General features: G+C 37.0%; 1 protein-coding gene across 4 annotated transcripts in view; it reads left to right on the forward strand.

The window, feature by feature from the left end:
* The window catches only part of elmod1 (ELMO/CED-12 domain containing 1), a 33,655-nt gene that overhangs the window by 12,353 nt on the left and 7,371 nt on the right, over nucleotides 1-13,931 (forward strand). For all 4 annotated transcript variants that reach the window (XM_051937688.1, XM_051937685.1, XM_051937686.1 and 1 more), the window contains exons 4-8: nucleotides 419-447; nucleotides 2,552-2,649; nucleotides 5,204-5,333; nucleotides 12,435-12,568; nucleotides 12,782-12,850. In XM_051937688.1, the coding sequence (XP_051793648.1) occupies nucleotides 419-447; nucleotides 2,552-2,649; nucleotides 5,204-5,333; nucleotides 12,435-12,568; nucleotides 12,782-12,850 (460 nt within the window). The remainder of the gene's footprint in view (nucleotides 1-418; nucleotides 448-2,551; nucleotides 2,650-5,203; nucleotides 5,334-12,434; nucleotides 12,569-12,781; nucleotides 12,851-13,931) is intronic.

A 13,931-nucleotide genomic window follows, 5' to 3' on the forward strand; every position in this document is an offset into this window, starting at 1 on the left:
GGCTAATTGATGATTAGAAAACCCTTGTGCAATTATGCTAGCACATGCATGAAAGTGTGAATTTTAATGGAATTATGAAGTTTTCTGTGTGAGCCCAAACTTCTGAATGGTAGTGTATACAACGGTAAAGATAAGACCAGTAAAACATGAAAGCTGGTCTATGAGTAAACTACATTCTGAAAGCACACAACTGAGAAAAGAAAGACCTAACCCTTTAAAGAGGTCTGTACAATGAAACAAGTTCTGTTAGAATAACTATAGTTCAGGGTCATGAGGAAATAATTTAGACAAAAAACTGTTTCCGGGATGTAAATTCAATGTGCTACACCAACATATACATTCTAAAGCTCATGAATGGTGCTGATTGTCAGGTCACTGCTGGCACTTTTCTTACACCGTGCAATTTCTTTCTTTCCAGAGTCGTCTATGACGTACTCCAAAAATGAGGTACGAGTCTTTTTTCACAGTTATTTTATAGGTAATATCTAGTTACATGTTAATACTAAACACACAGACCAAAACTGTATTATCCACATCAAAAATCTACAATCTCTGTGTGTAATTTGTTCTTGTATAATGTGCAACTGTAAAATTAGACTGTTGTACTTTCTTTAAATCAGTGAAAAATAAAACTAGTTTGCCAATAGTTTCCATCACTTTGAAGAAAAAAAGATATATATTAAAATAGTAAAAAATAGTAAAAATAAAAAAGTAGTTTGAGATTTTCCCTGTTTTGTTAAATAAAAGGTAATGTTTAGCAAAATCACAGCAAAAAAGTATTTATGTATGTGTTGACAGTTTAAAATGAAGTAATTAATGTCCACATAAAAATGTGTATTTTTATGAATAGTCATTTGTTCTTTACAGTGTATGACTGTAAAATTGCAGTTTACTCTATTTAAATGAGCTAAAATACAATAATTTTGCTGATATTTTACATTATTTCAAAGAAATATCATGTATATTAAGGACTAAAAAATGGTAAGCGATTTTTTTACTGTTATTTTTTAAAATTTATGCTATTTTGTTAAATTACAGACATCTAGTAAGATCTGAAAAAAATATTTATTTACACATTAACCCTAATAAAATGGCCAAAATTGAAAAATCTGTGTTTTTACCAATAATTGTAAAATGACACTGCTGAACTTCATTTAAATCAGCAAAAAAAATCATTATTTTGCTAATATTTTCCATTGTTTGAAAGAAAAATTATGTATATTAAGGATTGAAAAATGGTAAATAAGTTTTTAGCTGTTCTTTTCAGAATTTCCCTGTTTTGCTTAATAACCAATAAAATATTTATTAACATGTTAACCCTAAATAAACTAACCAAAACTGAAAAGTATGTGTTTTTGCAAATGGTAGTGTGTTCCTTAACAATAAGTGACTGTAAAATAACAGTCGTATTTTGTTTCAATCAGTGAAAAAAATACAATTGTTTTACTAATAATTTATATTATTTTACAGAAAACATGATGTATATTAAGCACTGAACATGGTAAATGATCTTTGTTCTGTTAAATCACAGATAAAATCTAGTAAAATCACAGAAAATAAGTACAGCGGGTACGGAAAGTATTCAGACCCCTTGAAATTTTTGACTCTGTCATTGCAGCCATTTGCCAAAATCAAAAAAGTTCCCAAACTTCTTCCATTTGAGGATCATGGATGCCACTGTGCTCTTAGGAACCTTGAGTGCTGCAGAAATTCTTTTGTAACCTTGGCCAGATCTGTGCCTTGCCACAATTCTGTCTCTGAGCTCCGTGGGCAGTTCCTTCAACCTCATGATTCTCATTTGCTCTGACATGCACTGTGAGCTGTAAGGTCTTATATAGACAGGTGTGTGCCTTTCCTAATCAAGTCCAATCAGTTTAATTAAACACAGCTGGACTCCAATAAAGAAGCAGAACCATCTCGAGGAGGATCAGAAGAAATGGACAGCATGTGAGTTAAATATGAATGTCACTGCAAAGGGTCTGAATACTTCTGACCATGTGATATTTCACTTTTTCTTTTTTAATACATTTGCAAAAATTTCTACATTTCTGTTTTTTTCTGTCAAGATGGGGTGCTGAGTGTCCATTAATGAGAAATAAAATAAGCTTTTTTGATTTTTGGCAAATGGCTGCAATGACACAGAGTGAAAAATTTCAAGGGGTCTTAATACTCTCCGTACCCACTGTATTAATTTACATGTTGACTGTTAATTTAAAAAAACAGCCCATAACTGTACATAATGTCCACATCGAAAATCAGTATTTTTGCAAATATGAATTCTTTATTTTACAATGTGCAACTATAAAATTGAAGTTTACTGTATTTATATGAGCTAAAAAATAATCTGATTATTTTACAGATATTTGCTGTTATTTTCATTGTTTTTACAGTTTTTGAATGCTACATTATTACATTATTTTATCAACATTCACTTCTGGGAGCCTTGCTGCCAGATTCTCTCTTTTCTTTTTTACAGTGTGTTTAACAAACAGTACACCTGTCTCTTTTTTAGCACGTGTTCTCACTTTCCGTCTCTTGTTTTTCTCTCCAGCTGCTGCAGTCTGCCCTCAGTGTCCATCCTGACAAAGTGGAGAAGACCATCGACAACATCATGGCCCTGAAGAAGATCAACCCTGACACCAACCCTCAGTAAGAATCCACACATTTCTCTCATGTTACCACCTCTGTTACCATGTTGGTGTAAATTAGAGGTTGGAGTTCATCCCTGGAGTGTTGGCATTTTAAATCCTAGCTGTGAAGGTGTGACTTTGGACAGTGAATTTCTGATCTGAGATTAGTCATAACACATTTAAGGAAAGGAAAAATGGAGCAGAGTTGGTGATCTTCAGTGTACCTATAGATTTACCGAACAACATACAGAGAAGCCTGCAACAAACTGAGCTAGTCAGAGAAAAAAAATCAACTTGAATTAGCTTCTATACACTGTCCAACATGCAACCTACAGTACTGTGAAAAGTATTTGTCCCCTACAGAAATGTTCGTTTTTTTGCACATTTGTCACCCTTAAATGTTTCACATCATCAAATTAGTTATAATGTGAGACAAGCAAGGGCGTAGGTTTGGTCTCAACATTGGTAGGGATGATATAACAGCATAACCTGCATGTACACTTTTTGCTGGGGACAGGACATTAATAAGACCAAACAGATTGGGTGAACGTCGGTCAGGGCTACATTTCTCACGAATATGAACCTAATTAATTGATAAGCTAAATGATCAATGCAAAATAAATCTGTATTGACTTATACTAACTTTCTTGTGTATTGGTTCAGGTGATAGTAATTAAATACATTTTAATAAATAAATAAATGCACTCATAGGTATTTGGTTTCAAAAGTGTAAAGTCACAACATGCTCTAGCCTTCTTTCCTTCTAAACCAGGCCGTTTACAAGAAGAAAAGCAGCCGCAAGTGTTTTTTTGACTGTCAACACTTTCCTGTGAAACACAGACTGGGACCTCTCTCTCTAAGCAGCTTCTTGCTCACGTTTTTCTGGTTCTATATTTTCCAGCAGAGTTCACTACATTTCTCACAGTTTAACGTTAACAGTAGAAAACACATACAGGAGGACAATTCTCTCTAAGCAGCTTCCTACTCGAGTTTTGCAGGTTAGCAAGTTCACACAGTTTAATGTTATGCTAACTCTGATGCAGGTCGGACTTTCAGTAGCAACATTAGTGGTGTGTTCCCCACGTCCACAACATTGACGTCTTTTTACATTACTTACAGTGTTGTCGTCTGCTGCTGCTGGCTGAAAAAAACTTCTAATATCCCTCCTCTTCGAAGGGGGCGGAGAAGACGGCATGTTTATTTCTTGTGTATTTCTGTCGGGGCTGTGTGAGTGTGCATGTGGGTGGTGGTGGTGGGGGGGGGTCAAGTCATCAGCCAATCAAACGCACGTTTGACTGGACCTGCACATTCAGCAAGTGAAAAGGGGTAAATGTAAGTCTGAACCTGGTCTGAACATAATGAAAATAATTCACTTAATAATGGTAGGGTCAATTCTATCCTTACAATATATGGGAAGACAATCAAAATTACCTATATAACTGAACTCATTATATAATGCAAATAAGCTTGCTTAAAAGTTGGTGGGGACAATTTGACCCTCTTGAAAAGTTGGTAGTGTTATGTCCCTACCGTCCCTATGCAAACCTACGCCCTTGGAGACAAGGATAATCCATGAAAACATTACATGCAGTTTTTGAAGGCAAAAATTCTGTCCAGACCATCTTGCCCTATGTGAAAAAGAGTTTGCCCCCCTTAGCTACCAATCTACCAAATGACCGAATTCATTTGCCATTTGGTTTCATTTTCACCATCCACACTCCCATATGATTACTGTCAGGCTTGTTGAACCTAAACAGAAGACCTTCAAAGGACAGTTCATGATCAAAAACCATCTAATGTGACTAAATTAAAACTATTCTGCAGAGAAGAGTGGACTAGAATTCCTCTGTGGTGATGGAAAAGACTGACAACAAGCTGGAACAAACAATTAACTGTTGTTGCTGCCAAACCAGCTGTTAGGGAGGCAATTACTTTCTCACAGGGATTATATTGGTTTTCAATAAATCATCATTTAAAAATGGCAATCTGTGTTTTGTGGGTTGTGTCTGTCTATTCAATAAATGTAAATATTAGTTTGATGATCTGGAACATTTATGTGTGACAAATATGAAAAAAACAGAAGATTTCAACTACTTTTTTCACCGCACTGTAGATGTCCTTACTCTGATTTTCAGCTGATTCTCACGTCCTGTCTTGAGCTGCATCACCACATCATGTGGGATTATCGTTGCAGGCTTTTGCTCACATTAAAACTTGAATAGTCTTTGTTTTCGGTACACTCTGGGAATTGAACATTGAGGCAGAACATTCTGATCAAAGCTTATTTGTTTCTACATGAGTCACATATGGCCTTTTCTTATATGCACATCTTATCAGTACGGTTTATTTTTTACAGTTTTCACTCTTCTAGACTGTTATTCTCATTTTATTTGAGCTTCTATGATTGGATATTGCAGAATATCTATTAAACAATTAGTGAAAATGGCCTGTTTAAACAATTATTTGATTGTAATTTCCAATAAATGTCAACATCAGTGCTTAAGTAGTGCAGGTATCTTCATTATCAGTCCTGAACCTCCTCAGACCAGCCCTTCTGTCTCTGTGTGTCCCAGATTGGGCATCTCCCTTCAGGCCAGTCTGCTGCAGATTGTGGGCTACAGGAGTCTGGTGGCCGAGGTGGAGAAGCTGCGCCGGGAACCGTATGACTGCGAAAACGCTGAACATGAGGAGATGCTGATGAAGGTGAGCAGTTCAGAAAAAATACTTGACGGTGCCAGTTTCCTTTGTTTGCTTGATCTGTCACACTGCTCACTCGGTGCATTCAGGGAACTCTGCCATCATGAACCAGTGATTGTGACCCTTTTAATCCCACAAAGCTGTCAGATGAACGTTGACATTTGCTGGAGACATCACTCTTTATTTTTAGTTGACAATTTAAATGACTTATCCAGTAGTTTGTTTCATAGTGCTTCAGAAAATTGCAACAACAACAGCAATAATAATAATAATTTACTTTATTTTTTGTTATTTTATTATTGTTGCTGTTTTAGTTTTATTTTAAATTTTTATTTTAGTTTCCCCGTGGGAATCAATACATTTTCTATTCTATTCTATTCTATTCTATTCTATTCTATTCTATTCTATTCTATTCTATAACAAGTAAGCTACTTATTTAGCCAGGTTTATATTGTCATAATTGAGGGCTAATTCATGATAAATCCCTGTTGTGTTTCTCTGGTTGGATTAAAAGTAGATTATATTGAAATTCCACAAATAAACTGAGTTTATTCAACAAACTTTACTGCAGTTGAACAAAATGCATTTACAAGCCAAAACCTGTTAAAAAATCTATATTTTTGCAGTGTGATGTTGTTGTTTTTTCTTTCTTTTTTTATTCATTTATTTGATAGGGACAGCACATATTAATGAACATAAAAATATGTAAATATGCCAGATTATAGCCACAGGCTAAATTCCATCTGTTGTCCCTAGACAGGCTGATGGAGTGGTCACATTAAACGGTAACAGAAAAAATACGTAAAAGAAATTAAAAACATAGAACACAACTAACATTATACACTTGGATCTCAAACAGGGACAGAGTGAAAGAGGACACAGGAGGGACAGGAAAGGACAAAGGGAGAAAAGGGAAAAGGAGAACCAAAGAGGGCAGGGAAAACAAAAGACATAGGACAAAAACTGAAAGGAAAACATTAAATAGTTGGAGATTGTCAGAGCGTGAGCAGTTCAATTCAATTCAATTCAATTTTATTTATATAGCGTCAATTACAGTCAAATTGTCTCAAGATGCTTTACAGAACCCATATGCCTGACCCCCAGAGCAAGCCCAAAGGCGACAGTGGCAAGGAAAGCACCCTTTTAACAGGGAAAAAACCTCGAGCAGAACCCGGCTCTATATAGGGGGGACCCATCTGCCTGCTGGCCGGGGGGTTCGAGAGGGACAGAGGAGGGCAAGGGGGAGGGATGGGAGAAAAGGGAGGGGTGGGAAAGCAAGGAAAACACAACACACATTTGGATACATGTATGACAGGATATGTGACACAAACAAAGTATAAGCTAACATTGAAAACTGACTCATAATTTACTCTTATGATGCACAGCTCTGACATTAAACATACAACCCAACCCGGTCTCACGGGGATTCGTGAAACTGTCACGTAAGTTTTAGTTTCGGTTTCGTGCGCACCAACACGATTTCGTCATGTTTTTCGTGCCGCTCACCACGAAATGTTTTTCGCTGTGGTAATCACATCTGAAAGTGGTTTATACCGGCGGATTCATGACGATCTAAGCTGTCCATCGGCGTATGCTTGTGTGATCGCGTTTGCGGCCGCCGGCCGCCGGACATTCTTGAAATTCCTATGCAAATTGGTAAGTGTACCACCGGCTTATGGTTAGGTTATGGTTAGGGTTATGGTTAGGGTTATGTTTAGGGACGATGTCATGCAAAATATAGCGTTGGATTCGCCACGGTTTTACATTAAAAATATAATATACACATTCTTTTGAAATACGTTCTGAGTGGCACGAAAAGTCCGCCGTTTAAAATACATTGGTGCGCATTTCGTGGTGAGCAGCACGAAAAACATGACGAAATCGTGTTGGTGCGCACGAAGCCGAAACAAAAATTTACGTGACAGTTTCACGAATCCTCGTGAGATCGGGCTGTACAACCACAAAGGCAGTAGTGACATTGATCAGTTCATAAATTCATCAAAAACACTAAATTTCAATAAGTTAATCATTTATCATTTACATTTGAGACAAAATTCTAAAACTTTAAATTATAAAGTACAGTAGTGCATTGTACATGAATCTATAAATTGCTTCTCAGTGACTAGGTTATTGCACATTAATCCATAAGGTGTTTTTTAGTGTTATTGATCAATGCTCACATTTTTGATTAGATCTTAGCCACTCTTTTAAGTGACCTTTGAAAGTTTTAAAACTCAGGGCCTCCCTCAACGAAGTTGGTATTTTGTTCCATTGCACACAACCTTTAGCCTAGCCACGCTAGACAACCCACAGCAACGAATTTAATTCTCTGCCAGGGTGGGTCTAGTTACCCTCCATAAGGCTCGAGGTTGGATGCTCCTAAAACTGGCCGGATGAATCACCATGAAGTGTAGAGTCAGAAGGCGGGCGTAACTAAGTGACGACAGAGGCATGACGATTCTGACAGAAACAACCGGCGCACAATAAACAGTTATCTTTCGACTCGGCTTTGGCCACAGCCCTTAAAGATTTGAAGCTAAAATTCAACTTGAAAGATAAACAAAGGACGGCACTGAAGTGTTTCATTGAGAAGAAAGACGTATTTGGACTTATGCCGACGGGATATGGCAAATCCTTAATATACCAGTTGGCTCTGATGGTTGGGAAGCTAATGGGACTTAGCCACAATCCGCCGGCGCGCTAGGAACTACTTCAGCCTATTCGTTGCGCTGATTGGTTGTATACCTACCCAATTGCTGCAGAGTGATTTGAAAGACAACCTTTTAGCCCGCCTCCCTCCCTGTCGAACGTTCCTAGACCCTTGTGTCTTAAGAGCTGGGTCTAGCGTGGCGAGGCTACGCAACCTTTGTAGGACAGGACATTTTGACCAAAAGCTGTTTTCCTTACTGGCACCTCACAGTCAGCCCTGCTTTCGGCCCTGGTGATCCGTGAACTGGTTGGTTTGTATTTAATGTAATTTGAGAGAGGTGGCGGCGCCAACCCATGTAAACATTTGTAGATCAGGCAAGCATTTTTAAATGTAATAAAATTTTCAAAACTTAATAGATTGAATTTTGTTAGAATGTTACAGTGGTGATAGGAAGACTTTTTTTATCAAGAATTTTTAAAGCTCTTTTGAAAAGAATTTCAGTTGGTTTTAATGTTGAGCTGCCTGTCAAAGACCAGCTAGTAATACAATAGCCTATGTGTGAGAAGATCATACTGTGCAGAAACATCATGGCAGCCTGATCAGTCATTGACCTTCTAATTTGATTGAAGTTGGATACATGAAATTTAATTACTTTAGCTAACATTTTGATATGACTTTTAAATGAAAGAGTAGAGTCCAAAAGCACTCCTAAGTATTTAAACCCCTGGACTAACAGCAGTTCGATGCCTCCAAAATACACATTAGAACGAGCAATTCTTCTTTTCCTTTCGGCTTTTCCCTTCAGGGGTCGCCACAGCGAATCAATTGCCTCCATCTAACCCTGTCTTCTGCATCCTCTTCTCTGACACCAACTACCTTCATGTCCTCTTTAACCACATCCATAAACCTCCTCTTTGGTTTTCCTCTAGGCCTCCTGCCTGGCAGTGGGAAACTCAGCATCCTTCTACCAATATATTCACTCTCTCTCCTCTGGACATGTCTGAACCATCTCAGTCTGGCCTCTCTGACTTTATCTCCAAAGCCTCTAACATGTGCTGTCCCTCTGATGTACTCATTTCTGATCCTATCTATCCTGGTCACTCCCAAAGAGAACCTCAGCATCTTCAGTTCTGCTACCTCCAGCTCTGCCTCCTGTCTTTTCCGACCAAACAACACATTAGAACGAGCAGTATTTAACGCTTTTTAGAGAAAAACATACTGACAGTCTTTTGCGTATTTAAGTGCAAGCAAGACTGTTTGAGCCAACTTTGAATGTAAGTCAGCGCTGATGTTAGAGTTTGAGCTGCTGTCTCAGCTGATTTAGCACCTGTATAGATCACCGCATCGTTGGCATATACACACGTGGACAAAATTGTTGGTACCCCTCAGTTAAAGAAGGAAAAACCCACAATTCTCACTGAAATCACTTGAAACTCACAAAAGTAACAATAAATAAAAATTTATTGAAAATTAAATAATCAAAAACAGCCATTACTTTTGAATTGTTGATTAACATAATTATTTAAAAAACAAACTAATGAAACAGGCCTGGACAAAAATGATGGTACCTCTATAAAAGATTGAAAACTATTTGACCAGAGTGACATGATTAACTCAGGTGTGTCATTTAATTGACATCACAGGTGTTTCCAAACTCATAATCAGTCAGTCTGCCTATTTAAAGGGAGACAAGTAGTCACCCTGCTGTTTGGTGAAAAGGTGTGTACCACACTGAACATGGACAACAGAAAGCGAAGGAGAGAATTGTCCCAGGACATCCGAAAAAAAATTATAGACAAACATCTTAAAGGTAAAGGCTATAAGACCATCTCTAAACAGCTTGAAGTTCCTGTGACAACAGTGGCTCATATTATTCAGAAGTTCAAGACCCACGGGACAGGAGCCAACCTCCCTGGACGTGGCCGCAAGAGGAAAATTGATGACAAATTGAAGAGACGGATCGTTGGAATTGTATCCAAAGAGCCCAGAGCAACCTCCAAAGAAATTAAAGGTGAACTCCAAGGCCAAGGTACGTCAGTGTCAGATCGCACCATTCGTCGTTGTTTGAGCCAAAGTGGACTTCATGGGAGACGACCAAGGAGGACACCACTGCTGAAAAAAACTCATAAAAAAGCGAGACTGGAATTTGCAAAAATGCATGTTGACAAGCCACAAAGCTTCTGGGAGAATGTCCTTTGGACAGATGAGACCAAACTGGAGCTTTTTGGTAAGGCACATCAACTCTATGTTCATAGACTCAAAAACCAAGCATACGAAGAAAAGAACACTGTCCCTACGGTGAAACATGGAGGAGGCTCAGTAATGTTTTGGGGCTGCTTTGCTGCATCTGCCACAGGGTGTCTTGAAAGTGTGCAAGGTACGATGAAATCTGAAGACTATCAAGGCATTCTGGAGAGAAATGTGCTGCCTAGTGTCAGAAAGCTTGGTCTCAGTCGCATGTCATGGGTCTTCCAACAGGACAACGATCCAAAACACACAGTCAAAAACACCCAAGAATGGCTGAGAGAAAAGCGTTGGACTATTCTAAAGTGGCCTTCTATGAGCCCAGATCTGAATCCCATTGAACATATGTGGAAGGAGCTGAAACATGCCATTTGGAGAAGACACCCATCAAACCTGAGACAACTGGAGCTGTTTGCTCATGAGGAGTGGGCCAAAATACCTGTTGACAGCTGCAGAACGCTCATTGACAAATACAGAAATCGTTTAATTGCAGTGATTGCCTCAAAAGGTTGTGCAACAAAATATTAAGTTATGGGTACCATCATTTTTGTCCAGCCCTATTTCATTAGTTTGTTTTTTTAAATAATTATGTTAATCAACAATTCAAAAGTGATGGCTGATTTTGATTATTTAATTTTCAATAAATTTTTATTTATTGTTACTTTTGTGAGTTTCAAGTGATTTCAGTGAGAATTGTGGGTTTTTTCCTTCTTTAACTGAGGGGTACCAACAATTTTGTCCACGTGTGTAGGTGTATGTTCACATCTTTGCAAACATCCGGAAGGTAATTTATGAACAGTGAGAATAATATAGGCCCCAAGATAGATCCTTGGGGCACACCTAATGGACAATCTAGATGAGATTTAACTCCATTTACTATGGTGGCTTGTTTTCTATTTGATAAATAGGATGCCATCCATTTTTGTGCTTGCTCAGAGAAATTCAAGGATTTCAATTTTGACAGCAGAATGTCATGATTTACAACATCAAAAGCTTTCCTCAGATCCAGGAAAACTGCTCCTACAAAACCACTTCTGTCCAAACTACTTTTCGCCTTTTCCAGAAACATTGTTATGGCTGATTCAGTTGAATGATGTGAACGAAAGCCGAATTGCATGGGATGCAAGGGGTTTGGCCACTTTGAAGATGTTGAATTAATTCCTTGCAACCCATTTTTCCAGAACTTTAGAAAAACTGATAATATACTAATTGGTCTGTAATTGTTTATGTAATTTTTGTTGCCCATTTTAAAGATAGGGGTAATTGTGGCCATCTTCCACATCTGTGGTACAGTGGAATGCTTAACAGAGAGATTGATTAAATGTGTAATTGGATGTGCCAGTGTCATTTTATGAGTTTTAAAAAAGCTATGTCGTAGCCATGATGATTTGATTACAATCTAATAAAAACTTAATATTGGAAATGTTCACCAGTATACTGACATGTGCGTCTCTTCAATGTCAAAGTGAAAACGGATTCCCATAATGGATCGACATTTAAAAAAAAAAAAAAGCATGTTCGGCTATAATTACAGCATTGAGCCTGTGCGTATGGGTATCAGTCAGTGTTTCACATCTGGACACTGCAGCTGTTCTTCATTCTTCTTTGCAAAACTGTGGGATTACACATGGGTCACGAGCCCTTTTTAAAGTCTAACCACAGATTCTGAGTTAGATTGAGGTCTGACTTGGCCTCAAGAACATTCACCTTGTTGTCTTTTAACCATTTCCAAATAGCTTTTGACAGTTTGCTTCCCATCATTGTCTTGCTGGTGAACTGGTAAAATGTTCTTCGAAATTGTTTTCATCAGGTCGTCCTTCAGGATTTCCTTACATACTGTATTTACACTACTGTTCAAAAGTTTGGAGTCATGCAGACAATTTCATGTTTTCCATGAAAACTGGAACTTTTATTGATGTACTAGCATAACTGCACAAGGGTTTTCTCATCATCAATTAGCCTTTCAACACTATTAGCATTAGAACACAGGAGTGATGGTTGCTGGGAATGGGCCTCTGTACCCCTATGTAGATTTTCCATTAAAAATCTGCAGTTTCCAGCTAGAATAGTCATTTACCACATTAATGTTATCTTCATTGAAAAAACCTGCTTTTCTTTGAAAAATAAGGACATTTCTAAGTGACCCCAAACTTTTGAACAGTAGTGTATGTATGAAATCATCTGTCCTGAGCGGTGGTGTGTTTGTGTTGTAGTTATGGAAGGAGCTGCGTCCTGACACTCCTCTCAACGGTCGCATCTCTAAACAGTGGTGTGAGATCGGTTTCCAAGGCAGTGATCCCAAGACTGACTTCAGAGGAATGGGTCTGCTGGGCCTCCACAACCTGCTGTAAGCTGTCAGGCTGGAAAACACAGATCACAGTTGAAAAACAACATACTTTCATAGGATGTACACTCTGTATATTAGTAATTACATGGACAAACACATAGAAAAGTAGTTACAGAGGACAATCCGCAGCTGAGACAATGAATCCAGAAGAAAAACTGATCTACAGATGTGTGAGAATTATCCTCAGATTTCCTTTCTTCTGTCTTTCTCCAGGTATTTTGCAGAACATGACAAAGCCACTGCTCTGCAGATGCTCCACGACTCCCTGCAACCAAAGCACAAGTACGTTCATCTCTACTTTCTCCGTCTCACATTGAAGTTTGTTGGTTCATCTCTGGAAATTTAATAAGCAGATATGAAGGTGTTCAGTAGGCATAAGTAAAAAATGAAGGGTTATCTGTAGAAATATTTACAGAAAGGTTGCATCTAAATGCAATTAAAGGCATAGTAGGGCCTTTATTTACACTATAACTTTAACACCCAAAATATTGGTGATACAGATAATGATTCTATTTTTTGTGGCATCTCAATAAATATAAATGTAGATATACTCTATAAAAATGTTGAACAATTTACTATATTAACTAGAATAATTTGAACAATTTATGTTTCTTTTTTGTTAGTTTTTTTTTTTTACATTTTCTGCTTTGTTAAATCTTGTTTTTATATTAGCAAAAATATTATAGTTTTATAGCCGTTACTTAAAATATAAAGTATACATATTAGGGATTAAAAAAGAGTACCATTTTTTTGTTATACAAATTTTCTTAGTTTTAAAAACAAAAAGACAAAAAAGTTTTTTTTACTCTTTCTGTTTTGTTAGATTAGACATAATTAAGTAGTAAAATCAAAGAAAAAAAATAAAAAAAATAAAAATTATAATTGTAGATAATGTTTACACCAAAATCTGTATTTCTTTAAAAAAATGTCATTTATTCTTTTATTATTGTTGACTATCACTGTTTCTACTGCATTTAACTCTTTTAACTTTTACAGATATTTGATGTTATTTCAAAAATATATATATTAAAGGTTGAAAAATGGTGAATCTTGTTTTTAGTGTTCTTTTACAGATTTGTTATCTGATAATATCTCGTAAAACCACAGAAAAGAGAATTAATTTATATTGTGACTGATAGGAAAAACTGTAATTTTTTAAAATAACGTCTGACTGGTAAATTACACTCTTTTTACTGTGTCTAAACCAGCAAAATATGTCATTATTTTACAGATTTTTGTTGTTATTTTTATTGTTTTTTTGTTGATTTTGATCACTCTTGCTGCAAGATTTTCACTGTTGTTTTTACAGTGTAGACAACATAACAGAAATGTTCAAAGCAGCTTCAACATCTTCTACAAACTT

Source organism: Acanthochromis polyacanthus, chromosome 17 (assembly GCF_021347895.1).
Source record: "Acanthochromis polyacanthus isolate Apoly-LR-REF ecotype Palm Island chromosome 17, KAUST_Apoly_ChrSc, whole genome shotgun sequence".
Taxonomy (NCBI): Eukaryota; Metazoa; Chordata; class Actinopteri; family Pomacentridae; genus Acanthochromis; species Acanthochromis polyacanthus.